This window comes from Marmota flaviventris, chromosome 11 (assembly GCF_047511675.1).
Source record: "Marmota flaviventris isolate mMarFla1 chromosome 11, mMarFla1.hap1, whole genome shotgun sequence".
NCBI classification, from domain to species: domain Eukaryota; kingdom Metazoa; phylum Chordata; class Mammalia; order Rodentia; family Sciuridae; genus Marmota; species Marmota flaviventris.
The window spans coordinates 96,847,390-96,874,793 of NC_092508.1; the positions used below are offsets into that span (position 1 = coordinate 96,847,390).

The 27,404-nt window shown below is 57.9% G+C and overlaps 3 protein-coding genes across 8 annotated transcripts in view; 1 reads left to right on the plus strand and 2 right to left on the minus strand.

The window, feature by feature from the left end:
* Positions 1-18,018, plus strand: part of Lims2 (LIM zinc finger domain containing 2) — a 36,668-nt gene extending 18,650 nt beyond the window's left edge. For 3 of the 5 annotated variants that reach the window (XM_071619258.1, XM_071619257.1, XM_071619256.1), the window contains 9 exons: positions 797-956; positions 3,134-3,200; positions 3,471-3,591; positions 13,711-13,860; positions 14,547-14,697; positions 15,559-15,651; positions 16,417-16,465; positions 16,613-16,688; positions 17,190-18,017. In XM_071619258.1, coding sequence (XP_071475359.1) covers positions 801-956; positions 3,134-3,200; positions 3,471-3,591; positions 13,711-13,860; positions 14,547-14,697; positions 15,559-15,651; positions 16,417-16,465; positions 16,613-16,688; positions 17,190-17,337 — 1,011 coding nt within the window. In that variant the 5' untranslated portion in view covers positions 797-800 and the 3' untranslated portion in view covers positions 17,338-18,017. Of the gene's footprint in view, positions 1-796; positions 957-3,133; positions 3,201-3,470; positions 3,592-3,692; positions 3,843-13,710; positions 13,861-14,546; positions 14,698-15,558; positions 15,652-16,416; positions 16,466-16,612; positions 16,689-17,189 lie in introns of those variants that run through there. The other 2 variants (XM_027936804.2, XM_071619259.1) reach the window with 2 other exon arrangements.
* Positions 6,325-7,349, minus strand: Gpr17 (G protein-coupled receptor 17). Its single transcript, XM_027936805.2, has one exon. The coding sequence runs from the start codon at positions 7,339-7,341 to the stop codon at positions 6,325-6,327; it is 1,017 nt and encodes a 338-aa protein (XP_027792606.2). The 5' UTR covers positions 7,342-7,349.
* An 893-nt stretch (positions 18,019-18,911) lies between the features above and the next one.
* Myo7b (myosin VIIB) overlaps positions 18,912-27,404 on the minus strand; it is a 66,880-nt gene continuing 58,387 nt past the window's right edge. For both annotated transcript variants that reach the window (XM_027936856.2, XM_071619405.1), the window contains 15 exons: positions 27,211-27,374; positions 26,370-26,551; positions 25,254-25,384; positions 24,957-25,114; positions 24,604-24,757; positions 24,035-24,190; positions 23,026-23,131; positions 22,037-22,150; positions 21,647-21,734; positions 21,126-21,232; positions 20,415-20,600; positions 19,992-20,108; positions 19,717-19,800; positions 19,401-19,520; positions 18,912-19,013 (listed from right to left, as the gene is read on the minus strand). In XM_027936856.2, the coding sequence (XP_027792657.2) occupies positions 18,912-19,013; positions 19,401-19,520; positions 19,717-19,800; positions 19,992-20,108; positions 20,415-20,600; positions 21,126-21,232; positions 21,647-21,734; positions 22,037-22,150; positions 23,026-23,131; positions 24,035-24,190; positions 24,604-24,757; positions 24,957-25,114; positions 25,254-25,384; positions 26,370-26,551; positions 27,211-27,374 (1,969 nt within the window). The remainder of the gene's footprint in view (positions 19,014-19,400; positions 19,521-19,716; positions 19,801-19,991; positions 20,109-20,414; positions 20,601-21,125; positions 21,233-21,646; positions 21,735-22,036; positions 22,151-23,025; positions 23,132-24,034; positions 24,191-24,603; positions 24,758-24,956; positions 25,115-25,253; positions 25,385-26,369; positions 26,552-27,210; positions 27,375-27,404) is intronic.

A 27,404-nucleotide genomic window follows, 5' to 3' on the forward strand; every position in this document is an offset into this window, starting at 1 on the left:
TCTACTATTTTCAGACCATGGTTGAAACCACGGACAAGGGAGTCTTCTGTAGTTAGGGTTTCAGTCCTCCCAGAGGGAAGACAACATAGATGAGGGGAATCTCCCCCAACTACACCCCCAGAGATTCACACTCTAGATGTCTTCATGATACAAGTTTTCTGTGGAAATAGTTGATTTGAAACTGACTTGTGGTGCGGAGGAAGGAACCTCCAACATCTGACAATTTCCATTCAAATCTGGACTCTGTGTTTTTTATACCTGCTGTGAGCTTGTATGTGTTATGAAACCTCTCTGAGTCTTAGGCCCATCCTCTGGAGCGACAGTAGCTATGGAGTTTCCTTGAGGATTAAATAAGAGTGAGAATACAAAGCCCGAGCCTTGGTTATATTCTGTACCTGAGACTAATTCCCTGAGGAAGGGGGTTTCTTTTCGGATGGAGGTTCTGCCGTGGCCCACGGTGGACCTTGGACCATGCTCACTCTCTCTGTGCTCTGTTCCTTGTCAGTAATTAGAGACACTACGCTGGCCTCCTGGGGCTGGGGTGGCCTTGTGGGAAATGCACGCTGTAGCCCCGGCCCATGCTGGGGCTTAGCAAGCCTTCACAAGTAGTTAGGGGACGTGTGTGGCCAGCGGAGCTGGTGGCCCCAGCTGGGCCAGGTGGTCTCAGCCTGGTGGTCCTGGAAGGTGAGCGAGTTTCCAGATCTCAGAGGCTGTTTCAATTGTTTAAGAAGCAGGAGGGCTATGGAGGCAGCCTTCCCTCCGGGCCTGACCTCCTCCCACGCCCTCTCCCCTCCAGCAACATGTCTGATGCCTTGGCCAACGCCGTGTGCCAGCGCTGCCAGGCCCGCTTCGCGCCCGCGGAGCGCATCGTCAACAGCAACGGGGAGCTGTACCACGAGCACTGCTTCGTGTGTGCCCAGTGCTTCCGGCCCTTTCCCGAGGGGCTCTTCTATGAGGTGAGGATGCTCGGGGTCAGTAGGACTCTGCCCATCCCCTGGGAACTGACCAATGATAGGTCCACATCTTGAGCCGCACCTGTGTGGGCCTGTCTGTCAGCTGTGACATGTGAGGCCACACAGGTGACTTCACAACCTCCTCTGGGCAGAGACCAGCACGCCCTGGTGGCAGGAAGAGGCTGCCCTCTTAGCACTTGGCCTCTGTTGGGAACAGACGGTAAGTAGTGACTCGATGGTGCATCTATTGTGCCCTGGTCGTAAGGAATCCAGGGCAGGAGGTGGGCGACCAGGGCAGGTCACGTCTGAGCAGAGTGGAAAGGCGGGGAGCCACCTGTGCATCCGCAGGTAGAGCACTCATAATGACACAGCATGTGCAAAGGCCCGTGGTGGTGGGGGGTGCGGGGTGTTTGGGGAACAGTAGGAAGGCCATGGGGGAAGCAGAGGGAACAGGAGAATGGCAGGAGATGGGGACGACAGGGAGATGGATCTCCTTTGGTCCTGTAGAGCCATATAGAACCTTAGGCTTCCACTCCGCAAGAGACTGGAGTAGGAATTCAGAGTCACACGGTGTGCCTGATCTTGGAAAATGACCCCTCTGGTTGCTGTGTTAGAGGAGACTGTCAGGGGGCCGGGGACAGAAGCTGGAGGCCAGGTGGGACCCGGAGTTGGGTTATTACAATGATCCAGATAAAAGTGAAGGGACCTCAAGTGGCTGTCACCAGCTCATAGGAGCAGGTTGTTAAATCTTTAGTCTTGCAAAATGATTATTAAATAGTCATCATTAAAAAATTAAGTTGTGGAAATGCATAAATTGAAGAAACATTTTATTAAAAACAAAGGTGGGGCTCAGCGGCAGAGCACTTGCCTGGCAAGTGTGAGGCACTAGGTTCCCTCCTGGCACCACATCAAAACAAATAGAGGCCTTGAGTCCATACACAGCTAAAAAAATACCTTAAAAAACCCCACAAAGGTAACATATATGTAAAACTCCCCACTTCCTAATTATTTTGTTACATTTTACTATCCTCTATGCTTCCCCGGTTATTTCTGGCAGTTATTTCTATCCTTCCTACCTCCAAGGCAGCCAGTGCCCATGTCTTCCCGACTGGGTCTGTGTCACGTTGGCAGCTGGAAATCACCCTGGGGGGATGTTTTCACCAACACTATGCATCAGCCACCTCCCTCCATGCCACCGAGAGCTGGTTGTTACACACTTACCAGCACACCACTGACGGTGGCAGTGGAGGTGAGGACCAGGGACTGGGGGTAGATGCTGGGTAGCTTTTGAGGATCCTAAGGGATCGTTGGTGGATGGATGTGGGTGTGCGATCTGCCTTGCACAGTAGCATTCTTGGGGTGCCTCCTAGCCTCCTGGGGAGTGCTGGCCAGCCGTAGAGGCAACGGGAGGAGTAGACGGTTCTGAAGGGGCCATGTGCCTAGAACAAAGCCTGGCATACAGTAGGCGCTCAGACATGACTGCAGGATGAACTTAAACCATTGCCTCCCCAGGTCACTGGGTAGGGCTGCAGTAGAATAGGCACTTGTTATAGAAAACAGAAAAGCCAGATTTTTAAACAAGAAAAAAATTGTTCAGGGAGAGGGAGACAGAAGCAAGCTTTGACATCCTTGGGCCAGTGCCTGGTCTTCGCTGCCAAAAAGTGGCTCCACGGGGGTGTCCACACCCACTGGCTGCAGGACTCAGTTGTGCCTCCATTCCTGCACTCCCCTCCCTCCGTCAGACCCTCCTGTGTCCCCTTTTTAATTCTCTTCACTCTTTTGTGACCTCTGGATTTCCCATACAGAAAGGACACAGGAAATAGGGCAAAGAGATGCATATGATTTGAACTTGACCTCATCTCGTCCCGGCTTAAGCTCCTCCTGCAGTCTGGCCTGCTCTCGGGACCCACAGGGCCACCATCCTTAACACGCAGCAGGGGCCCTCAGAGAGCTGGCCTTGGGGACTTCTGCAGTGGTTCCTATGGAAGCCCCTTTCTGGGCACCTCTTTGTATCATGAGGCCCCACCCCCTGCTCTGGCTTCTGGAATGCCCTCCTCTCAGTTCCACACCCATCCATCCCTGCCATCGGGTCCTGACCCAACAAAGCAGGGGTACGGGTGTGGAGGAGGCTCGTGGGAATGATGGGTGATTTACTGGTCTTGTCTGTGGCCCATTTGCAGTTTGAGGGCCGGAAATACTGCGAACACGACTTCCAAATGCTGTTTGCCCCGTGCTGCGGATCCTGCGGTGAGTCCGTTGCTGCCTGGGAAGTGGGAGGTGGGCGGGTGAGGGCCCTGCAGTGGAGTGCCCACGGGCCTGGCCTGCTGGGTGGAGGGGCTCTTCCCTGCCCACCTTGCCCGTCTCTGAGCATTTCCCTTCCAGCCCTCCGTAGGCACCGCCTTCCTGTGCTGCAGGCAGGGTTCCTTGGACCAGGCTGAGCTTGGAGGAGCGCTGATGTGGACAGGGCCTGGCAGGGGCCAAGTCCTGCCCAGCAAGCAGGGACCTCTCTTCTTCCAGGCGAGTTCATCATTGGACGCGTGATCAAGGCCATGAACAGCAACTGGCACCCGGGGTGCTTCCGCTGTGAGCTGTGTGATGTGGAGCTGGCCGACCTGGGCTTTGTGAAGAACGCGGGCAGGTGAGGAGCCACAGGGGGCACAGGCTGAGCCCCAGGCCCCTCCAGGCTCCCTGGCCTATACTGATGTGGCTACCGACTCCCTTTTGTACCTCCAAGGTGATCAGTACACCCCCAGTTTATAATGAGGAGTGAGGCTGCAGAGACAAGGGATGCGGGGCAAGAGCAGAGCCCCCCTGGGCTTGGCAGTGTTCCTCAAGGACAGCAGAAGGCAGTGGGGACAACAGCCGTTGAGCAGGAGCCATGAGGTGACGGTGGGTGAATAAGGAGCTTTGAGTTGAGCTGACACCCTCGGGGCCTCCCCTGCGTGCGGAACCCAGCTGTCTGCACCCCCAACTATAGACTCACGTGACTGAAGGTCGCTGGAGAGAAGTCCCCCCAATCAGGACCATACATTCACCAGCACACAAGTAGTTCCCACCTTCAAGAAGCCTTATGATTCTCCCCACCCTTGCCTTTCCGCTCTGCCGACCTCTACATCCCTCTCTAGAGTGATAGTCTTACCTCCCTCCTCCCTAGGGACGAGTTCTGGGGTGCCCCTACCCACACCTGTGTAGCTGCAGCCCTTTGCAGCGCACCTGCCTGCTCCACCCAGGAGCCCCCACTACCCTAGTGTGCTCCCTGTGGCCACCGTGGGCACTGACAGGTCTCCCAGTGGCTCTCACGGCAACGCCCCTCCTTCAGGTGGAAACGCCTCTTCTCCCCGTGAGAACCCATATCTCATGGTTTCCCCCTCCCTCATTCTCTTCTCCTCTGGGGCTTTGTGCTTGGCCCCTCATGTCTGCCTTTGAAGACAGGCCTGAGACCCTGATGGCCTGTCTGGATAGTTAAGGGCACCACCCCAGACTTCTTCCTACCAGTACTCAGTGGTCCACATGGCTGTTCCCTGGGGGGCACCTAGGCATCCCAAATGCAATGGGTCCCACCCCGAGTTTCCAGCTGGACGCAGTGGCCCACGCTTGTAATCCTAGTGGCTTGGGAGGCTGAGGCAGGAGGATCGTGAGTTTGAGGCCAGCCTGCACAACTCAGCGAGACCTTGTCTTAAAATAAAAAAGGGCTGGGAATGCAGTGGTGGAGTGCCCCTGGGTTCAATCCCCAGTATGAAACAAAAAGCAAACCACTGAACTCCGCTGATGACCAAGTCTGCCTCTCCGTGTCCCCACATCAGAAGAGGCAGCACTGCCCCAGAGACTCCCTAGCTGTCCATCTGACTGCCACACCCTCTCCCATGTAGGTACTTGGTTTTCTGCTGCAGCACCTCCCCTGTCCCTTCCTGATGTGGCCTGCAGTGATCTTGTCCATTTACTGCTTCATGAGAAAAACGTGGCCTCACGTCATTCTTGGTGTCTGCAGGGCGGGCACAGTGCTTGGAGCTCTGCAGATTGTCTGGGTGAGGGGCTGTGGGGCACTGACGGCACAGTGCAAGAGCTGAAGGACAGCTGTTGACCACTGGGGTCACCAGCCAGGTGTGAGCTTGGAGGGAGTCCTGTCCCCTCCTGAGCCAAGGCTTGCACAGGGCCACTGCCCCATTCACTGGTTGGGAAAATGAGAAGAGGCCAAAAGTGCTTTGAAAAGTAGCATGTGGTAGAAAAGCTGTAATGACAGGGGACAGGGTGGCAGCCGGGGTGCTGAGTAGTGAAAGTCCTCGTTTGGACCCTCCTGGCTCAGGCAGGCATGGGTGGAAGGCGTGGGCCACCAGAACCTTGGCAAGGGAGCCCCCGCAGCTGCCCCAGCCTCTGCTTGGCCATTCTTGGGTTGAAGGGAAGAGAAGTTCTGGGAAGGGCATCACGTTGAGCAGACACAGTAGCCTCCGTCAGCTTAAAACTACAATTCAGTTTATGATCAGTACAAACAAGTACAAAAAAGGACATGTTAGGGGGACGCATGCAGGCTACCAAGCGAGACAGCTCAAAACTGGGTGGGCAGAGGCTGGTTGAGTCCCCTCAGGAGGAAATGGGACTCAGGATGCCGCTGCCAGGTCTGGATTAGCAGGATACACACCGCGCTCCTTTTGCTGAGAGGCTCTAGGGATTGTCAGACCACAGGCAGGTCTCTGTGTAGTTTATAACAGGAGGGATCAGGATGAATGTGTTCTGCAAACCACATTTGCTGGGTGTCACATGGCAACCAGTCTGAATATACTTACGGCGTTTAGCTACAATTTATAGTCCATCCCCCCAAAATTCAGAAAGGGCTCTCTGGCAAAGGCACTGCAAAGGGAACTCCTTGTACCGTAGACACTGTTCCTACTCCTCCACTGAGATTCATGGGTGCCTCTTCTCCTGAGTCCTTTGCAGCCTTCCTTCTGGGCCTTTCTACGTGGCCTCCCTGCTGTGCATTTCTGTAAGGAGGGAGGCTGGCAGTCTAGTGGGGGAAAGAAAGACCCTCAGTGTTCTGGAGTTGTCCCTCTGGGTCCCCTCCCCCTTTCCATGGGTGAACTCACTGGGTGTCTGGGAGCGACTAGGAAGCAGAGCCAACAGTCCCTGCAGAGGGATGGCCTCTCAATCCTCATTGATTCTTCTTCTTTTTTAGGGGTTCTGTGCGGTTAAGACCCAGCTCCGGTCTGGGTGACCTGGAAGTTCAGACCTTTGGGAGGGACGAGTAGGGAAACAGGTGGTTTGCTCAGGGAGATTGGAGAGTGGGCAGCCTTCTCTTTGCTGAGACCAGTGTCACCCACCCCAAGGGGACCCTCCTCCTGCAACAGTCTGTGGCCCACCCAGGGACAGAGCCTTGGGCTCACAGCTCTGACCTGGCACTCAGCGAGCTCTCGTTGGTTTTCCCTTCAAAGCTAGGGGGCGGACCCGTGAGCCTTTTGCCGCAGAGCAAATTGCACAGGGCGTGACGGAACTTCTCAGCCACGAAGAAGTACATGACAGGGTCGAGGGCCCCATTGAGGCTGGTGAGACAGGAGGTGATGCGGTTTCCCAGGGCCAGGACACGCTGGGCGGTGCAGGAGGTCCCGCCGCCCCGGTAGTGCAGCACATAGATGGAGCGGTGGACGTGGTAGGGCACGAAGCAGATCAGGAAGATGGCCAGCACCATGGCGATCATGCGGACGGCTTTGTTCTTGAGGCGCTTCTCCACGCGGGGGCCCTGTCTCAGGCTGCGGATGATCAGCAGGTAGCAGGTGACCGTTGTGACAAACGGGAAGGTGAAGGCCACGGCGAGGGACGCCAGGGCGTGGTGGGAGGCCTTCTCTCGGTACAGCTGCAGGCAGACAACTGTGTGGTTGGTCTGGACCGTCTGTGGGCTGACCAGTAGTGGAGCCATGGCCACAGCCACTACCACCCACAGGAAGGCACAGGCTAAGTGGGCATAGAGAGGCCTGCGTAGCTTGAGGGACTTGACCGGGTGCACGATGGCCAGGAAGCGGTCAGCGCTGATGCAGGTGAGGAAGTAGATGCTGGCGTACATGTTGAGGTAGAAGAGGAAGCCGGTGAGTCGGCACGGGATTTCCCCAAATGGCCAGTGGTTCCCAGAGAAGTGATAGACGAGGCGGGTGGGCAGGACCAGCACACAGGACAAGTCGGCCACGGCCAGGTGCATCAGGAACACGTTGGCTGGGGTGCCTGACTTGTGGTCCCGGATGAAAAGCCACAGGGCCAGGGCATTGCCAACAAAAGCCAGGATGAAATCCAGGAGGTAGAAGCAAGCGAACAGCATGTTCTCCAGGGGCGTCTCCTGCCCACATTGCTCAGTGGTCAGAGATGAGTTGTTGGTCAGACTTGGGGAGGCCACCTCGAGGCCATTCATGCTTTGGCTGGAGGCAGAGCAGGGGACAAACATGGAGTGAACAAACAGGCCAGAGAGAACCCAGGCTAGCTAGCGAAGCTTTGCCCTCCAGAAGTCACAAGTAGGACCTCTGATGACTTCAGAACTTCCCACCCCTAACTGAGAGGAACATAGCTGCTCTGAGCGGAGCATTACCACCAGGACTGCTGAGAACCCCTGTGCCCGTTTAGGGGTGACTAATCATCAAAGGCATTCTGAATTTTAGCAAAAGGTCAAAGCAAAACTGGGACTTGAAGCTTTCCCCCTGAGTAGCTGTGTCCCTGCCGAAATGGCCCAGGGCCAGTGCTGGGTGACCCAGAAATCTGCAGCTCCTCCCCACATTCTACCCCACGCTGTACTCCCTCAGGGCAGGGAGGGTGCAGTCAGCACTGTAATGGGGAGATGTGAGCTCCGACTGCATGAGGCTCTGGAGGGCAGGGAAGGGCCCCGTATTTTCTGTTCTCCCTTCAGGTGTGCCATCTGAACGGCAGACGGTGGCCCTCATTACCACTGACTGGGTGGGCTGTTTCTGAGAGCTGGGTGCTTGAAGCCTGCCAGTTCCTTCAGCCTCAGTCTTTCCAAGTGAACGCCACTCCCCTTGAGTCCCAGAACCCTCCCTGACCTGTCTGCTTGGACCTTCTGGCACCCCTGCAGCCCCTGACCACGGTTCCCCCAGCACCCGACCTTCAGGAGGGCTTCCTCAGGAATTCAGCAAGGGTCATGTCCTGGGAGGAAGCCAGAGGCCTACTCTGTCCACCAGCATCTGCGAGTGGACTCAGCCCACCAGTTCTGTTTTGGACATCCCACTGGGAGGAGGCCTGGATTGAGGAAGACACTGTGCTTTGACCTCAGGCCAGCAGGATGTGTTTTCCCACCAGGTTGTTCCAACATCAAGAAGTGGGATCTTTTCAGGAGGTCAAGGGCCTAACGGCAGAGAGACTGGCTAGGTTTTCCCTGGGAAGATCTGCAGCCCAGAGAGGCCTGGGAGGCTGCCTGAGGACTGTGGTCAGAGCCCTCCCTTGCTAACAAAGTGAAGCCCAGATCCTTATCGGTGCCCCCACCCCTCCCCAACAGACAGGGAAATCTGTTCTGTCTTGATTTAGTCCACTTAAAAGATCCAAGAGAGAGAAGAAGGAGAGTCCCAAACACCTTGCTTCTTTTGCCCAGGACTGGGAGCTGGGGATGTGGGCAGGAGAGGGTAGATGATGGGGCCAGAGCAGCCTACAGCCTAGGGTGGGGCAGGAGACTGGACGTGGCTCGGGAGGCCAATGCTGCTCATCTCTGGTCTGTCGGAACCCAGAGCTAGGAAGGGGTTGAGCTGGCTGCCCTCTACCCTGGGCAGCCAGTTGGACCTGGATTGTGTTCTACAGTGCATTTGTCACCTGGCCCCTCCAGGAGGTCAGCTCACAGGTATGGCCCCCACCCTCCCCCATACATGGCATGGTCAGGGCCTGCTTCCTCTTGTGTATGCTGGTTCTAGGAGGTTGGCATCAGGCGTTCCATTTTACAAAGGGGGAAAACAGGGCTTGGCGTTTGCTTTCCTGCCTGAAGTCACGTAGCAGGGGGCAGTGGCCCTGGAGTTGGAAGTTGGATCAGAGAGACCCAAGGCTCCCAGGACACTACCTCTGGAGACCCACGAGGGCTCCGTGCCCAGAGCCAGGAGTGTGGCTTGTCTCAGAGCTCATTCTGGAGTCATCTCTGGCTCAGTGTCTCCTTCTTGGGACCTGGCTGAAGGACTGACCACCTAATTTGGGGGACCAATGTGAAATGACAATGTGTATTCCTTGCTTGAAAAGTAAGATTTTCAAGACATGACAGCAGAGCATTAAACCACTCAGGGCTCCGAGTGTGTGACTATAGGGCTCACACCCCAGAGCGCTGGGTGGGCTGTGGCATCCAGTTCTGCCTTGCCTTCTGCCAGGTGGCCTTGCCTGTTGATGCTACCCTTGGCCTGCCACCTAGGAGACTGTGGATACTCACTCTCGGTGACCGAGACTGTCTGGGTTGTTTCTGTTTTGCTGTGATTTCTCCTACCATTTCTCTCACTCCCTTGTCCCTTAGAAATTGGAGCCTCAGCCTGGATCTACTGGGTCCTCCGGGCTCACTCTGCTCAGACAGTCACAGAGCATGTGCTACTAAGAGCATTGAGTATGGCCTGGACCTGGGGCAGTCTGGGCCCCGTGGCTGCAGGTCAGATGGGCCTTGGGCTTCCGTGGAGGGGCCATACGGGCAGACGCGGCTGGAGGAGGAAGCCATGGGGGCAGTACTGTGGTTGGCAGAGGTAGTTTTCTGTACATTGGTCACCAGTCCCTTCCTGGCCCGAATCTGGCTCTTTCTTGTGCTAAGAAAGCCTTGTGGCCGTGGGTGCTGGCTGACTGTCACTGCGGCATGGGCCTGTGGGAAAGTCCCCTGTCCTTTATAAGCTCCCAACGGAGGGGCAAAAACACTGCATTGCAGGTGGCTGTGAGTTCAGCTTTGGCCTAGCCATTATCAAGGAGACAGGGACAAGAGATGCCCCATGTTCACCAGCAGGGTGACTCTTGGACGCCCTGCCTGCCCGCCCCATCCTGCTCCTTACCTCTCACAACTGGTCCAGGAGGAAGGGACAGGAGCTGGGGTGGCAGGTGAACTGTGGGCGCAGGCGGTGGCGTCGGCGGTGGCCTCTGTGCAGCTGCGGGTGGACGGCTGGCTATTTAAGGAGAGGAAGGGAGCCTGCAGCCCCTCCAGCCCTGAAAGGCTACTTCATTCCTGAGGGGTCCCTTGTGGGGTGGGCTGCTCCTCCGGCTGCCTCTGCCGCAACGGGGCCGTGAATATTCCAGTGTCCCCAGCCTGTGCACCCCCCTCCCAGCTTGGCCACTGAGCGTCACAGAGGCTGAGTGTGTGACTGCCTTGGGAGCCTGGGAGTGGGTGACGGCTGGGGCTGGGTGGGGGGCTCTGACTGAAGCTGACAGACACAAGGGGACATTTCAGAAGGGGATGGTTTCCTACTAATGGGGGGCAGGGAGGGGCCAGCCACCATGGCAACAGGCCCGCGCTCCCAGGCCTGCGCTGGGTGGGCGGGAGGGGGTGTCCGTGAATGCAGAGGGCGGGAGGCTGAGGAGTCTTGTTGGGCGGAATGAGAGGGGATTCTTTCAGGACACTTGCTGTACGGTCCTTGTGTCCTGCCCTGTATAATTAGGCTCCGTTTGGGCATGTGGAATAAATCATGGCCTTTATGTGGAATCAAGCACAGCTGCAGGCCGCCTCATAATGGGGCGCTGTCTGTCCCGTGGGGACGCAGCTCAGCCCGGCAGGCTCAGCCCTCGCTGGTGTGGATTCTTCCTCAGCACAGAAGGGCCATCAAGAGAGCCACTGCAGCCCACTGACTGCTGGCTCCTAAGACTCCTCTATGGTTTGCTCGAGGCTGGAGCCTGAGCAATTTGGGTATTGCCAGGATGGCCTCTCCCAAGACTGAATGAACCAAGCTAATTTCTCTCCATCTTTGCAAAAGACCTGGAGAACCAAATCAGCAATCATGGTTTCAAAAGACTTTTAAGTTGTTATTTAAAACTGTATGTGGCTGGCACTTGGGGAGTGCCTACCATGTGCACCATCTGAAATTTGCCTTTTTGCATAACCCTGTGCATCTGGATTATTGCCCCATTTTGTAGGCAAGGAACCTGAGGCTCAGAGAGGTGAAGTAACCTACTCAGTGGCAAATGCCAGAAATTGACAGAGCCAGGGTTTAAACCCAAGCCTGCGTCACTCCAGAAGTTATGCTTCCTGTGCGTGTTCTGTGTGGGTCTTTTTTTTTTTTTTTTCAGTACTGGGGATTGAATCCAGGGGTGCTTAACCACCAAGCTACATCCCCATCCCTTTTTTTGTGTGTTTTATTTAGAGACAGGGTCTCACTGAGTTACTTAGGGCCTTGCTAAGTTGCTGAGGTTGGCTTTGAACTCGTGATCCTCCTGCCTTAACCTCCCGAGCCACTGGGATTACAGGCGTGTGCACACAAGGCTGTGTGGTTCTCTTTTGCTGCTATATCTTAATGCTAGAATTCTTAGGTTCCATTTGAATTCTACCTGGAAAAAAAAAAATTCCAAAGGTCCTGTTTGGATCTGGTGCTGGGATTTGGGTCTATCCTGAACCTGTTTCCCAGCTGGGGTGTCTACAAGAGTAGGGGGCTCCTCTGCCCTGCCTGTGAGCCAGTGGGTAAGCAGGTATCTGAGCCAGGGTAGAGGTCCCTTTCCTGTTGTGCTCTGGGTGGGCTGTCTGGAAGAACTGACTCACACTGGGTGAAAATGTGGGTGTGTGCTGGGTGCAGTGGAACACGCTGCCATCTTGGCAACTCAGGAGGCTGAGGCAGGATTGCAAGTTCAAGACCGGCCTGGGAAACTTATTCAGTCCCTATCCCAAAATAAAAGATTAAAAGGCCTGGGGGATGTAGCTCAATGTTAAAGTGCCCCTGGGTTTAATCCCTAGTAACACACACACACACACACACACACACACACACACGAAGAAAGAAAAGGAAAAAAGAAATGTGGGCGTTTCTGGGTTCCCCCTGACCTGCCCTTCCACTTCCTTAATGCCAGGGATTGAACCCAGTGCCTCATACATGCTAGGCAAGTGCTCTTCCACTGAGCCACCCCCCGACACACACCAACAGACTTTTCATTATCGAGGTGACTCCTGATGGAGGCTTGAAGGGCGTTGACCATTGCAGTGGAATTTGGGAAGTTGAGCGAATTTCTACAGCTTTGAAATAGAGTTATTCTATATGGTTGAATGTTGTCCTCATGCTAAGGAGTAATCACCAAAATTGGGAGTGGGACTATGGGGAATAGAGACTGACTGTGACAGAGGCAGGGGGAGTGGGCTGGTCACAGTCGGTGGCTGGGTGGGGCGGATCAGCCCTAGGCCAGATGTGGAGGTGGTGTGGGTGGGGGCTGGGGCGTAGGTGTCTGGGTGTGGGTGGGATCCCTGGATCATGTTGATGAAGGCTGCTGCTACAGGCCACATCTGCTGCCCACTGTGGGGTGGGGAGAGCCAAGGGCCCAGGCCAGGCTTGGCCATGTCACAGGGAGATGATGCCCACGGTCCTTCCCTTCTTGTATTGCGCAATCACTTGTTCCCTCACATATTCAATAAGCTGATCCTGAGCCACTGCCCCATGCTGGGCACCCGGCATCTGGTGGAGGCACAGCTGGCAGCCAGGCAGATTTTAGTTAGCGAGTGGTTCCCAGGACCTCTCTGGGACATGCCCCCTGGTAAAGTAGGACTCTGGGGCAAGTAAAGAGCAGGGAGCTGCGGGATGGAGTCCAGATCCAAACAGACACAGTGGGCTTGGGGGTCCAGGCTGGGGACACTGAGTTGACTGCCCACTCTCACCTGGCAGGGAGGTTTTGAATGAGAGTCAATCCTTTATGTAAACTCCCAGCTTATAAAAGGAGCCAACATTGGGGTTGCCGTGTGGAGGACGGAAGGGTGAAGGGGCGTGGATTGGGGGCCTGGGAAGGAGGGTCTGGCTGCATCAGGAGCACATTTAGATTGGGGTGGCAGGTGGGGATCAGAAACAAGGGGCGCTGGATTGCCCTCTTTGTCTATCTTTGCCTGAGGACCCTGAATCTAAATTCTTGCCTCCTTTGAGGGAGGGGAAACAGAAACCATGTTGATTTCTTACTCAGTTGAGACCACAGCTGTGGAGTAGCATCAGAAATGACTCTGAGGTCTTCACAAAAAAGACTCTGTGATGACAGTTCCTGGGTTTGGGGCCTCCGTCTGACACAGCCGCACTTGTCTTTGGAGACAGAAGGTGCCTGTACACGTTAGGACCCCTTTTTATCTGGTGGACCCCAAAGGAAAGGACGAGCCTGTTGTGTGGTCCTGTGCTTCGTGGCCACTCTGCTGGGCACGATGGGGTTTTGAAACTAACCTTCTCTGTAGCTCCTGTTAGGACATTTGAGACATGAAACTGATTTTCCAGCAAATGTCAATTAAATGTCTATTCTGTTCCATATACTATCCTAGGTTCAGGAAAAGTGGAAACATACCACTTTTAAAAGAAGGAACATACTAGCCAAAGATAGAAAAACAGGAACATTCTGCTGTATGCCTAGTCTTTTTCCTGAGCACAGGAGGCCACTTCTTTTAAAGGATGCACCTGTGCCGCCCTGGGCCCTCTTTTTAAAGGGTGCACCTGTGCCCCCCTGGGCAGCTTACTTTCCTGCTTTCTGGGATGAGCCTCATTGAAGCCCCAAGGCTCTGGCTCAGGCTGCAGGCAGGGTCCTGGGCTCTCTTCTACAGGTGGCCTGGCCATCCTGGGAGCAGGAGGTATTGACCTGCCCCTAACAATACCCTCACCTCCCACAGGCACCTGTGCCGACCTTGCCACAACCGTGAGAAGGCCAAGGGCCTAGGAAAGTACATCTGTCAGCGGTGCCACCTGGTCATTGATGAGCAGCCCCTCATGTTCAGGAATGACGCCTACCACCCAGATCACTTCAGCTGTACCCACTGTGGGTAGGTGCCTATCCTGTCCCTGGGGTGAGGGCAGGTGGACAGCATGGCTGTCAGAGAGCAGGGATGGTGGGATTCGCATCTAGGTCAATGCTGAGGCAGGAGAGGTGAACCAGGTGGTCAGAGAGGGTATCCACACCATGAGGTGAGGAGCTGCAGGGAAGAGGTAGAATGGGGACCGGAAAGTGGCCGGGACCAGAAGCTCCTCTCTCCAGGACTCTGTTCAGGGGGTAATTGAGATTTGGGGGGCAAAAGCGGGAGGTTGGCCCCTGAACTGCAGAGACCATGGCTGAGACTGAGTAGAGAGGTAGGGGTAGAGAGTGAGGTTGGTGCTGGTGTGGGAGAGGGACGAGGAGTTATTCCCTCAAAGTCTCTTCTGGTCCCTTCTGTGCCTGTCCCAGACACTCAGTCTGCTTTGGAGGAGGAGGGAGGTCTGAGAACAGACCTTCCTCTCAAAGGGCTGATGGGGCAGAACACAGGGGCCCTTCTGCCAGGCCTGTGGGGGAATTCTGTGCTCCAGGGCCTGTCTGGGGCTCATACAGGAAGTCTCCAAAAAAACCAAAGATCAGAGAGTTTCGGCTCAGCTTGAGTGGGGCCTTTCAGGGCACAGTGCCTTTGGGCTAGAGAGGCTGGAGTGACCCTGCCAAAGGTCAGGGGTGACACCTGGAGGAGTCTGTGCTGTCTTCCAGGAAGGAGCTGACTGCCGAGGCCCGGGAGCTGAAGGGTGAGCTCTACTGCCTACCTTGCCATGACAAGATGGGGGTCCCCATCTGTGGGGCCTGCCGCCGGCCCATTGAGGGCCGTGTGGTCAACGCGCTGGGCAAGCAGTGGCACGTGGAGGTGAGACTGGCAGAAGCATGAGGCTTCAGGTTGAGGGGTGCCCCCATTCACAGCCCCCTTCACATCCCAGCCCATGCTGTGCACCGACTCCTGGAGAGGCCCAGCCTCAGGAAGCTGCCCCTCTTGTGCATGGCCAGGGACCGCAGCTGTCCATAGGCGCCGGAGACCTGAGCCCACAGGTCTTGATCAGGCAGCCACGTCCACCTTTCCTCTTCCACCTCCTGCATTTCAGAGGATTCCAGAGTTGGCCAGAGGCACCCCGAGGGGTTATGGTGGATAAAATCAGCCGAGTGCAGTCTCAAGGAGACGAGGCACTGGTCGGCTGCCCAGGTGTACACACTGGGGTCACCTGGAGCTCTCACCCCTGGACCGAGGGCTTTAGTGTTCTTATAGACACACTTGGAAAGGAGGTTTGTGTTCCCCGGTGGCCTGGCCATCTCTGTGTCCAGAAACTATGTATTGGGTGGCCTCTTTGAGAAGGTCCTATGAGAGACTGTGGGCCATGCTGCCCTGACCCAGGCCCTGGCCTGTGCCCCTGGGGGAGGTGCATCCTCACCCATGAAATGGCTACAAACCGCCTCTCAGTGACCCTGTGTCTGTGGAGGACACCCCAGAGGCACCCTGAGGGAGAGCGGGGCAGCTCCCACCCGTGAGAGGCCACCACACTGCAGCACCTTGCCAGCTCCTGGCTTCTTGGGCTGAGGTTGCCCGGGGAACCCCAGGCTGGGAGAGGACAGTGACGAGGGATGTCACCGTGTTCAAGGAGGACCAAGGAGTCGCCCGCCCCTCTTCCCTTCCCTCTGCCTCCTGGGGTCACTGCTCTAGCCCTGACACCTCCCCAGCCACCCTCTCTCCTCCCAGCACTTTGTCTGTGCCAAGTGTGAGAAGCCATTCCTGGGCCACCGACACTATGAGAAGAAGGGCCTGGCCTACTGCGAGACCCACTACAACCAGGTAGGTGGCGGGGCGAGCCCACAGCACACAGGTCTGGGTGGACAGCTGGGGGTCGCAGTGGGTCCAGGTGGACGGCTGGGAGTCGTAGGGGGTCTGGGTGGATGGCTGGGGGTCGTAGGGGGTCTGGGTGGACGGCTGGGGGTCTCAGGGATCTGGGTGGATGGCTGGGGGTCATAAGGTGTCTAGGTGGATGGCTGGGGGTCTCAGGGGATCTGGGTGGATGGCTGGGGGTTGCAGGGGGTCTGGGTGGATGGCTGGGGGTCTCAGGGGCCTGAGGGAGGTGGGCTGGGGCTGTCGTGTGAGCAGGAGAGGCTGTGGGCAGTGCTCTGAGAGCCCTGGAGGGGCTGAGGCCAGGCCTGAATCCCATCTTAGACTTGAGACATGAGCAGCTTTCTCCGCTCAATGTCCTTATTTAAAAACTGTGTGTCTGTGGCCCATACCTTTGTGAGGACCCAGCCAGATAACAGTGTGCGGTACCAGGCAAATGGGGTGACAGCCAGCCTCCTCTTCCTTAACTACTGCTCTGGTGAATAGGTGGGGGCGGCCCATAGCCCTCCCGGTCACCAACAGGAGCGACAGCACTCTTGGGGAGCAATGCCTTCACCTTGTTCTTTCCCAGGGATGGATGTAGTGGGCCCTGTGCCCCCACCCCAAGCCTGAGGCTGTGCCTGGTGGGAAGGCTTCAGGGGATGCCTGAGAGTGGCCATATTGGGGGGCCTCAGGCTGGGGTCTGCAGCCCGCACTGATACTCTGCTCTGTCCACAGCTCTTTGGGGACGTCTGCTACAACTGCAGCCATGTGATCGAGGGTGATGGTGAGGCCCCTCTGTCCCTGAGTCCCTCCCACCCCCACCCCTGCGCTCCCTCCGGGCGGTGGGTTCTGCAGCTGCTGGCCCAGCTGGCTCTGGCTTTGCACAGCTGGGCCTGCAGCTGACCTGCTAAGCCCCCTTCTGCCCTCGCAGTGGTGTCTGCCCTCAACAAGGCCTGGTGTGTGAACTGCTTCTCCTGCTCCACCTGCCACAGCAAGCTCACCCTGAAGTGAGTCCACCTACTGCCTCCCACCTGCAGGGGCGTGTGGTGGGGGCTCTCTGTAGGTCCCTTCCTTTTCTTATCCAGTCTTCCCTGCACACTGTGGTGGTCAGGCCCTGGGATGCCAGGGGCAGCCCAGGCAGATGGGGACAGGTCCCGGGACTCCAGGGTATAGTGAGGGAGGGAGTAACACATCCACAAAGACTCTGAACTCTTGGGAGGGTAGGGCATTCTAGCTCAGGGGACAGCATATGAAAGTCAAATGTGTCAGGGAAGCCTGGATGGGGCTGTGAGGAGTCCAGTGATTTGGAGCCCAGGCTTCCATGGGAAGTAGGGAGCCATAGAGGGTTCTGGAGGGTCCGAATCTGAGAAGCCTCTAGGAGGGAAGGAGGCCCCAGGCCCATCTCCTTATCCCTATGTGCCCTGTGGCCAGAAGCAGGCCCTTGCTGCCTCTGGCTCATTATCTGGGTTCAGAGTCAGTGGGGCATGGACTGGTGGCTTCATCCCCAGGAACAAGTTTGTGGAGTTCGACATGAAGCCGGTATGTAAGAAATGCTACGAGAAGTTCCCGCTGGAGCTGAAGAAGCGGCTGAAGAAGCTCTCAGATCTGACGTCCCGCAAGGCCCAGCCCAAGTCCGTGGATGTCAACTCTGCCTAAAGGCTCCCCAGTTGCCTGGCCCCCTTCTCCTGGCCGCCTCCCACTTCTCCACTCTTTCCTTCTCTCAGCCCTGTCCCCTGCCTTCTGCCCTCTCCCCACTCACCAGGGCCTCCCTCCCATCTGGTCTGGGTCTGTGTGCTCCAGCACCTCCCTCCTTGGCCATCCTCTCCTTCCTCTTCTGTGCAGAGGCCTGATCCGCACCTGACAGCCGCTTCCACCTGTGCCCCTGACCTGTCCTGCTCTGCAGGGGTCTTCTTGGCACTCACTCTGCTATGGAGCCTCAGCCCGAGTGGCACGTGGAGCACCCATGGCCATCAGGCCCAGGCAGGCGGAGGTTTTTGGGGCGGGGGACACCACTCTTCAATCCCACAGTCAGTCACTCAATCACGTAGGGTCCCTCTGCTCATCCTGGTCCATGCCCACCCACAAACCGGCTGGAGGGACGTGGCCCCAGCCCCTCCTCTACTCCAGGACCCTCTCTGACATCTTGTCTCGGCCGCCCTCCTCAAACCCAGGATCTACGCTGAGCCTCTGGGCATGGCCTGGGGGCCAGGAGGTGGTGGAGTGAGAGGTGGCTCTCTCCCACTTCCAGGGCGGACCCTTCCTCCGTGGCCAGCTTAGACCTGGCCGTGGGGCTCACCTTTGCACAATGAAGGCTTATATTCACGTGCCCACCGTGGCCTGTGTGGTTTGTGGCGACAGGGGTGAAGGGAGTGGGGTCTCCGCTCATGTGGACCCCCTGCTGCTGGGGTTACTAAACACCAGACAGGCAGGCAGAAGAGGTCAGGGGGAATCCAGCCCTATCTCAGGCCAAGCAGACAGAAGGCCAGCCAGGAACCGTCAGGCAGGTCAGGGTGGCTATGGTCAGGGTGTCAGGTGGTCTATGGAGGCTGGGCTGAGGGGTCTCTGAGATAGGTGGGGGGTGACCCAGGCCTCCAAGCCTTGCATCCAGCTCTACCCATTGCCTGGGCACAGCCTGGCCTTAGCACGAAGTCAGCTACCCAAGAGAATGCTGGCCCCACATGGCCTCCACCCAGCCTCCCATGGCCTCCACCCCAGCCCCCCTGGAAACAGGGCACGTGTCCCTGTGTCTTACCGTGGGGGAGGAGGAAAGCGCAGGGGGTCCTGGAAGGAGGAATCTCAGTGAATACCCTGTGTCCAGTCTGAGGACAGGAAGGAAGGGCCGGCAGGAGGGAGAAGGAGGGAAGAAGGAGAAAGTGCACATGAGGTCATTCCTGGGGAATGCAGCTGTCACCGCGTTTCCTGGAGAAGTTGCAATGCTCTTTGCTTTTACTGGAAGAGATGCTGTTGGGGGGTCAGTGCCTCCCAAGCCTGCTGTCCACCTGTCACTCGGCCTGTTACCTCACTGACACGCTTCCACGGCTCCATGAAGTTTTATTAAATGTTCAGGGGGAGGGGTTCTCTCAGTCATACTGCATGAGTCTGGAGCCAGAGACGACCTCTGGCCTCCGTGGTCAGCACTCAGGAGACAGGCACCTGAGGGAAGTGGGGTGTGTGCAGGGGGCAGGCCCTGAGTTTATACCCTGAGGGATCCTAAATTGGGCAGGTGGCTGTTAAGTGCTGGCCAGTGATGGGGCCCGGGGGCCTCTTTGTTTGTTCACAGCGCTCAGGAGCTGTTGCACATAGGATGTCAGCAGGTCGTCCATCTTGTAGCCCTGGATGGGGACAGGTTTGGGTCAGAGGCTGTGGGCATGGGGAGGGCAGCTGGGGTCTTGGATGCGGGAACCTGGTGGCATCCAGCATCTCTGCTGCAGCCAGACAGTGGGGAAGGAGGGCCCAGCTGCTGGGGTCCCTGCTGTCCTGTTGGGCCTGATTTCCCTCCATGCCTCCCCCAGTGGGTCCGACGGCACAGATCCCTGCTATGAGGTCTTGCCGCAGAGGCTGCCGACTGCTGGCCCTCGGGATGCACCTCATCTCCCTGCAGGCCTCTGTTGGCCCAGTGTAGCCCTGAGCACCTGATCCCTCATGAGGTGAGGGCGGGAAGACCAGTCCCTGGTGCCCGCGGGTGCTGCATATGGGTGGGCGACAGGGCCTGGGCTCACCAGAGAGGTCTCACACAGCAAGCGCGTCCCCCGGCCCAGGCTCCCCAGTGCCATGTGGAAGTAGGTGCTACCACTGCTCCAGCTGGAGATCTTAGTGAAGGGGTAGGTGGTGAGCAGGTCCTGCGGGCAGAGAGGCAGGTGGGCAGGGACCACAGCCCGTGGGTTGTGCATACCTGAGTGTGCGTGTGTGCATGTGTGTGTATTGGGGGACGGGAGGGCAGGCATGGCACACCAGACTGGTGACTGCAGCCCCACCTGCACAGGGGTCCTGGGACCCTGGTGACCCCCAGCCCTGCCCCAGGACCTGCTGTTCTACCTTGGTCTTGGGGTGGATGAGCAGGACCCCGTGACGGTTGATGGCGATGAGGACAATGTCTGGATAGGACGGCTCTGAGGTTTGCTGGAGAGGGAGAGGCACGATGGTCATAGCCCAACCCAGAGGCCAGGTGTCCACTTTCTACATGCTCACCTGGGGCACAGGCAGGTACACAGGTGTGCACACACACGTGTTTCTGTCATACCTGGCAGTCAACCCCACCTGATGGGTGCTTGGGGTCAGACTGAGTGGGGCTTGTGTGGGGCGAGGCTTACCTTCACCTCAAAGAAGGCGGACCCAAAGGTGGGCCACCGGCAGATCCACTTGAGGAAGGCCACCTTGGCCTCCTGCACGGTCTTGTCTTTGTGCTTATCACATTCCACGAGGAGGCTCTGGGGGAAGACAGGGCCAGTCAGGGCCTGAGTGGGGCTGTCCTGGCCAGAGGGGACCTTCCTTCTGGGCCTAGATGCCCCAGAGGCCTCTGAGGCCCTGGCCAGAGTGGCGCCCATCTGCCTGAGGGCCAGTCTAGGTGGAAGGTTGAGCGGCTCTGTGGATGGGGGGTTGGGAAAGGCATGGTGATCAGCCCCCCTCCCATGCCCAGCAGTGTGCCCACTGCATGGGGGGCAGAACCAGACACCCAGGTGGGGTCCCTGGTAGGGCTGGCTGCCTGAGGACCCCCTCCACAACCCAACAAGCACCTTTTTCCACTCCTCGGAGGACATCAGGCGAGTGAGATTCTCGGGCACCAGTTCCCTCAGGATCTTGGGTATACTAGCCAGCTGGGACCGGTCATTATCAAACTGGGCCTTGTAGATGAGGCCCGCCAGGTGGACAGCGTCTTCCCGGGAACACTTGTGGAACCCACGCAGATACTTGGGTAGCTCCTGAGTAGTGGACATGCTGGGCCTCAGGCTGCTGGCTTATCTCCCACTTTCATGAGCAGGTGGGGGGTGCTGGGGGTTAGCCTGCCCCCATCTGGGAGAGACTGAGCAGGTCAAAGCTGAGGCCCTTGGTAGTTTTGGAACATGGGAGTGACCCTTGAGCCAGGACACAGCTCCCTGACATCCTGCCGTGGTGGCCACGGTGCTCTACCCACATAGAGTTGGTCCGTCAGGGTACCGGGCCAGTACTCCACAAGCTCTGGGACCTTCTCTCCTCACCCCCTCCAATCCCGCTGCAGGTAACAGTGCAGTTACTGTTCCCAGATGCTGCTGTGCTCTGCTCCTGGCTCCAGAGTCCTCATGGGCTGGACCTTCCCACTTCATGGGACACTGGCTGGTGCCCTGGGGCAAGGCAGCCCTGCCCTGGCCTCAGCCTCTGCGACTCTCAGGGAGGACGTGGGATGGAATGGGAGTGGAGCCAGTGGCCGCGGGTGGGCAGGGGCTGGGTCGGGGAAGCCTGCCAGGTACCTGATGGTAGTGGAGTATGGTGTCTGCATTCACGTCCTTCCCTGGGGCCACGTTGATCCACAATTTCCGCATGAAGTACACCTGGTAAGGGAGTGTCACGGGGGCCCCTGGACAAGGGGCAGTAGTGGGCACCAAGCTTGTTCCAGCAGGTTCCACAGCCCACTCCCATGGCCCAAACAGGGCCATGCACCCCCTGTTCCCTGCCTCAGCACACCTTTCCCCCCCACTTTGCTCCTGCTGCCACCTCCTTTGGAAAGTCTCACAATTTTTCCTCCCTGGCCTCCAACTCTTCCTCATCTTTCAAGAGTAGTGTGGGGGCCACCTCCTCCAGGAATGTTCCTGGACCTCCCCTTGGGGTTGGGGCCTGTCCACTACAGCCATCTCTGTGTCCAGGGGCATATAGGACAACGAGTGAATGAAGGAATGACCCCAGGGCCATGCAGCAGTGCTGGAACAAGGCAGATAACTCCACCTTCTCCCCTCCATCCCAGCCAGTCCCCCCGCCCCTGAGACCCCCTAACCTTCTTTCTGGGGCTTGTTCTTCTTTACCCAGTCAGACATATGCCTCAAGGAGTCGAAAAAGAAGTCTCCTTCTTTCTGGCTGATGACCTGGGGTTGGGCAGGGACAGAAGGCAGGAAGGTAGTGTGGCTTCCAGGGAGACCCTGTGGGACTGGGGTCCAGTGGTCATCTACTTAGGCCTGATAAGCTGGGTACACTGTTGGGGTTGGAGTCACCCAGGCCCGGGGTGTGTGAGGCCAGGGCTTTAGCCCCAAGACCCACCTTCTTTCATCCTAACAGCCCAGCTGTGCAGTAATGGGCCTGGCCCAGCACAGCCATGCCGAGAGGCTGAAGTCCACCCCGCCCCATGGGACCCCTGCCTGCCCTCCCGTGGCCTGCCAGGCCAGCACACCTTGTCTGAGATCTTGATGAAGAGGCTGCAGCCTTCCCAGGAGGCCAGCTGTAACCTGGTGGCGATGCTCTCACACACGTCTCGCACCCGAGTGTTGGCGCCCACTTCCAGCATCTGGGCAGAGAGATGGCAGGTGAGGGCCCCAGGCCCCCGGGAAGCCTCCCCACACAGCTGTCTCAGGGCAAGGCACAGCCTGGGATCGCCCTTCATGAAACTCAGGCTGGGCGTGCTCTGGGCTGAGAGGGCCAGGCCTCCCTCCCAGACAGCCATCTGGAAGGTCACATTGCTTAGTCACAGCACTCACTGTCTGGGGACCCAGGGGGCCCAGACTTTGAACTTGCTGTGAGAGTCCTGCAGTCAGACTGTGGGAAGTTTCCATTCTAGGGACTCAGTTGTCCCCAAGGCCATAGAGACCAACTTGCCAACAGGAAGTGAAGATGGTACCATCTGCCTTGGCTGCTCAGTCCCCCTGGGCCCGTCTCCCTTTGCTGCCTCTTGCCAAGGGTCTCTTTGTCATAGCTGGGTCCTGATGGACTCCCAGTTCCCTCCATTCTTCTGAGCCGCCATGGCAGGCTCTGTCCACGAGGCACATCCAAAGCTGGCACCTGCTCACCATTGCCCCAGGGACCGACCCTAAGCCCTGGGCCTCAAACTTGCTGCCCACGCTTCTGGTCACCAATTTTCAGTGTTCTTGACCTGGTGTCCCCAACTTATTATTTTGGACAGTCCCTACTTCCAATTGCACAAGCAGCCTCCCCCATGACCCCCTGCCCTCTGTATCTGTCCTCTTGGAATCTGCACCCCAGGCAGGGCCTGCAACCCAGGTGGGGCCTGCAACCCAGGTGGACGGTGTGGGAGGATGAAGGTGAAACCATCTGCTTCAGACTGGACAAGGCTCAGCTTGGGTGGCCAAGGAGCCCGCACAGTGGTGCGGATGCCCCACAGTCTCCTGAAGCCTGAGGCTTGTGGTACCAGGGTGGGGTTCTAACCTCGTTGGTGTCATTGGGGAAGTAGATCTTGTGGCATATTCGGGAGACATTCTGCTCTGCGGCCTCCACCTCCACCTGATGCGGGGGCTGCTTCCGAGGTCCTGTCCTGAGAGAGACAGTGCACGCTGCAGATGCTGTCCCCAGGCCCACCTTGCCCCTGCCCTAGCCACCAGCCTCCACTTGGACCCTAAGCCAGGCTCCAGAAACAGCCCCTGTGGTGACTTCTATGGGGGTTCAGGGGGTGTGGTGGGTTCCTCAGCCCAAGGGGCTGCATCTGCTAGGTGAGCTCAGAGAGGGCCATGATGGAAATAGGCCTGGGGTCACCTCCCAGATGGACACACATGAAAAAAGAGGAGCCCGTGCCAGGAGTTCCTGGGGGAAGCAATGTGGGCAAGGCCAGATGTGTCCTTACTCTCATTCAAAAGTGCATCAGGCAGGGGCTGAGGATGCTCAGCAGTGTCTCTCTGAGAGTGCCCACCTCCCTCCATGACAGCAGCTGTCATTGACATGTGGCCACTCACAATCAACTCCCCCCACTCCATGGCCACAGGAGGCCAAGCCAAGTGGAGGCAGGTGGTGTGCAGGAGGCTCAGGACAATCTAGGAAGGACTTCTGACTGTGGGAAGAACGAGGAAGGGAGGGGTCCCTGATTTCAGCTACCCTGGGCTGGGTGGGAACATCTAGGTCACCTTCTGGCCAGTGTCCCTGTGTCCTGGTGGGCAGTGGTGGAGCAGGTGAGCTACAGACAAGATAGCTATGACAGCCCTGTCTGACTGCCCAGACCTCTCTGTGACCTTTAGGGGCCTCAGCCTCTGTCTCCTTTCCTACTGGCTTGGGGCCTCGTCCTCTCTGTCCAAACTGACACCAGCTTTTGGAGAGGATTTTCGGTCCACCCTGCTGATGGGTCTCCCTGCTGACTGTGCTCCGGGAGGGCTGGTCCAGGTCCCTCTGCGCCCTGGCTTGCTGTCCCAAAGTTGATGCTCTGGGGGTCTGGAGGTGACCGGCTCACCTCAGGACCTTTTGGATGCGGCGGCTGCAGTCAGGGGCCAGCAGCTTCTTCCTCCGAGTGTCTAGGAACTTCTGGGCATGGGGCAGCAGGGCCTTGCCAGGTGGGAAGAGGCCCGTGCAGAGCCACAAGAGCTGCCAGCCGCGCTCCTCGCTGTACCTGGGGAGAGGCGGGTGGCCATCAGCAGGAAGGGCTCCCTCCTGGGTCCCAGGCCAGGCAGGCAGCTTGGGGAGCAGAAATGTAAGACCCGCCTGGGTCTGGAGGTCTGGGGGCCTGGCCAAGGAGAGGACTCAGGGGGACACCAGCAAGGCTACTGCCTGATTTCACAGGCCTTTCACAGCCTGGAGACGGAAAGGGGTACCATGGTGTCCATTTTGTGGACAGTGAGGTTCAGAGAGGCTGTGGCCTGCTCAGGTCACAGAGAGAAAGGATGGAGCGGGCAGGGCACAAGGTGGGACCGTGCCCTCCTGTGCTGACCCCCCTCGGGATACCAGGAGAGCGGACCTGGGGCCTAGGAGGCTGGATGAAGGCTGAAGGAGCCAGCGCCTTCCACCCGGCCACCCCCGGCAGACCTGTTGGAGTTCTGGGTCAGCTGCTTCAGGATCTGGCAGTAGACTTCGTCTTGCAGGGCTGAGTCCTGCAGGGGCAGTGAGAAGATCTGATCTGTGAGCTCCAGGGTGGGCCAGGCCTGCCGGGAGGGGTAGTCCCCCATGTACTTGAGGATGGGTGCAGATGTCAAGGAGAACAGCGCTGGGGGGTGGCCCTGAGCTGACCCCCTGACCAGGGCTAGCCACTGACCCCTGGCCCCACACTGAGCTCTAAGCATCCCTTTGGTGAGGTGACGTCTGGCCCCACCCATGGGGCTAGGAGGGGACACAAAGGTGCACATGGCATGTGGTGAGGGCCGGTGGCTGGGGAAGGATATCATGGAAGATCTGGCAGGCGGCGTCCCGCAGGTCAGCTCTGTCATGGACGCGCTTGAGCAGGGGCTGCCGTAGTGGCTCCGGGGAAAAGGCCCACAGGTGGCCCCGGGCGCGGGTTAGGGGCATCATGGCTCTGCTGACCGTTTCCTTCTCTGGGGCCCTGTCAGGGACAGAGGCTGGAGCGAGGGCCTGCCGTGAGGCCTTCCCTGCCCAGTGCTCCCTCCCTGTCCTCATCCAACTTCCCGGCCATGAGCCCCTCCCAGCTTCCCCCTGCCCTGGGGAGGCCAGGAGGTGGGCACCTGAAGAACTCGTAGGAGAACTCCTCTAGGGTGTGCAGCTTCTCCTTGGGCTGCTCCTCCGGCAGGGGCTCTGAGGGCTGCTTTTCCTGGGCCGCCAGCTTCCGCTTCTCTGGTGACATGGCCAGCAAGCTCTGTAGGGGGAACAGGCTGTGGGCATTTAGGAGACACTGCCCATGAAGCCCTTCCCTTCATCGCTTCCTGGCCTGGTTGCCTCAGTGACTTGGGAGGGGTCAGACCTTAGAGCTGGTTGGACCTGGGCCTACCCTTCTGCTCCTCTTGCTTTGTGACCCCAGCACAGTGACTCAACCTCTCTGAGCCAGGTTTCCCCCCAGCCCTCAGAGGAGGATTAGTGCCATTGGTGTAGAGCCCAGCCCATCCCGCTCTCAGGGTGTGGCCACTTGGGTTCTCTCAGATTCCCTGGCTCTGTTCTAGGGTACCTCTCCTTAGGGACATCCCTCACTTTGGCCCTGCTTGCCTGGTCCACCCGCAACCGCAGGCCTCAGCACAAACATCTCTCCCTCAGGGATGCCCTCCAGACAGGACACCCCTCCCCTCTGTTATCTGTTCCCATAACAACCAGTGCTGCTTCTTGGTAGCACCTGTGTATTTGCCATCAGTTTGTCCAAAAGTCTGGAGTCTCCCTGAGGGTGTTGAGGTCAACCTTGTATTGCCAGCACCAGGCACACAATTGGCACTCAATGTATGCATGCTAGAATGCCTGCCTGCTCCTGGCTTCCTGTGAGGCTCCTCTTAGGGATTGGGATAGGGTGGATTTCGGGGCAGAGGAAGACTTGGGTACCCTGGGGTCACAATTTAAATGAGGCTGGGGAAGGACAAGTTTGTCCCTAGGACACACCCATGGTAGGAGACAGAGAGGGAGTGCCCATGTATTGAGCACCTACTAAGTGCCAACTGCTGGGCTGTGTTCTGCATAAATATTGTGCCAGCTTTATGATCACCCCTGGGGATTCAAAGGGCTGGCAGAGCTGCCCTGGTGCCCAGGTGGCCCTCCTGGTCCTCTGTTAGGGTGTGGGTGACTGAGCGAGGCCCCCAGGCAGACATCTCTGAGCCATGTCTGCAGCTTCCCAGGTGAGCAGAGGTGAGCATGTGACCCACCAGCAGCTGGGACGAGGGCTTGTTAAGCGTTGGGATGGTGTAGAGGCAGGCGGTGGGCACCAGCCCCGTCTTGCCAGTCCTGTCGTTCTGGCCCAGGGTCCAGCTCTCAGAGGCGAGCAGGGCCTGCTTCTTGGTCAGGATTATCAAATCCCCCTTTTTGAAGGGCAGGAGGGTGACATCATCTGCTGGTCACACACACACACACACACACACAGGAACAAAAAGAGCAACAGGGTAACGCATTTGGGATATTTCTCACTGCTATGCACCGCCCTTCCTCTGCATCCCAGAGGTCCACCCCTTCCCTTCTGAAGCCCCTGTACTATGTGTACCACTGTATTGCTTATGAATACCTGGCTGACCAGTCTGGGCTGGGCAGAGTCCCTGGGGCCTTGTCCCACCTCTGCCTTCACATGGCCACAGCTCAGCTCTCTCTGGGGTGCCAGAGAAAAGTTGTGGCCAGGAACTAGACTCTCACCTCCCTGAGCTGTGTGACCCTGGGCAAGATACCTCCCTCTCTGAGCTTCTAATTCTGTCTGTAAAATGGGATAATGAGGTGGCTGTGGGATGGTGTTCAAAGCCGCCAGGAGAGGGTCAGCCTGGCCAGTGCTTCTGCACACAAGGCAGCCTTGGAGGGTCGGAAGCCACCTCCTTGAACCCCCTCAATTTGTGAAAGAGGAAACAGAGGCTGAGAGAAGGTTGGGACCCTCCCTTCTTCCCTCTGTTTGTGTCCCCAGGCCTTGCTCTGTGCCTGGTGGCTGCTGTGACATGGAGATGGGTGAGCCACCTCCCCACTGGCCCCCGAGTGGCCCCTCCCTGTGCCTCCCCGACCAGTGGGCACCTGTGGCCTTCCTGTCCTGCAGGGCCATGGCGAACACGGACCTCTCCTTCAGGCCCTCCAGAAACAGGGCCACCAGCTCGGCGATGGCCACACAGCTGGGGGACACGAACTCGTACTCTTCGTGCAGTGTGGAGAGCAGCAGTCTCTGCCCTCCCTTGGCCTCCCTAGGGGACGAAGGGGACGGTGTGACCAGA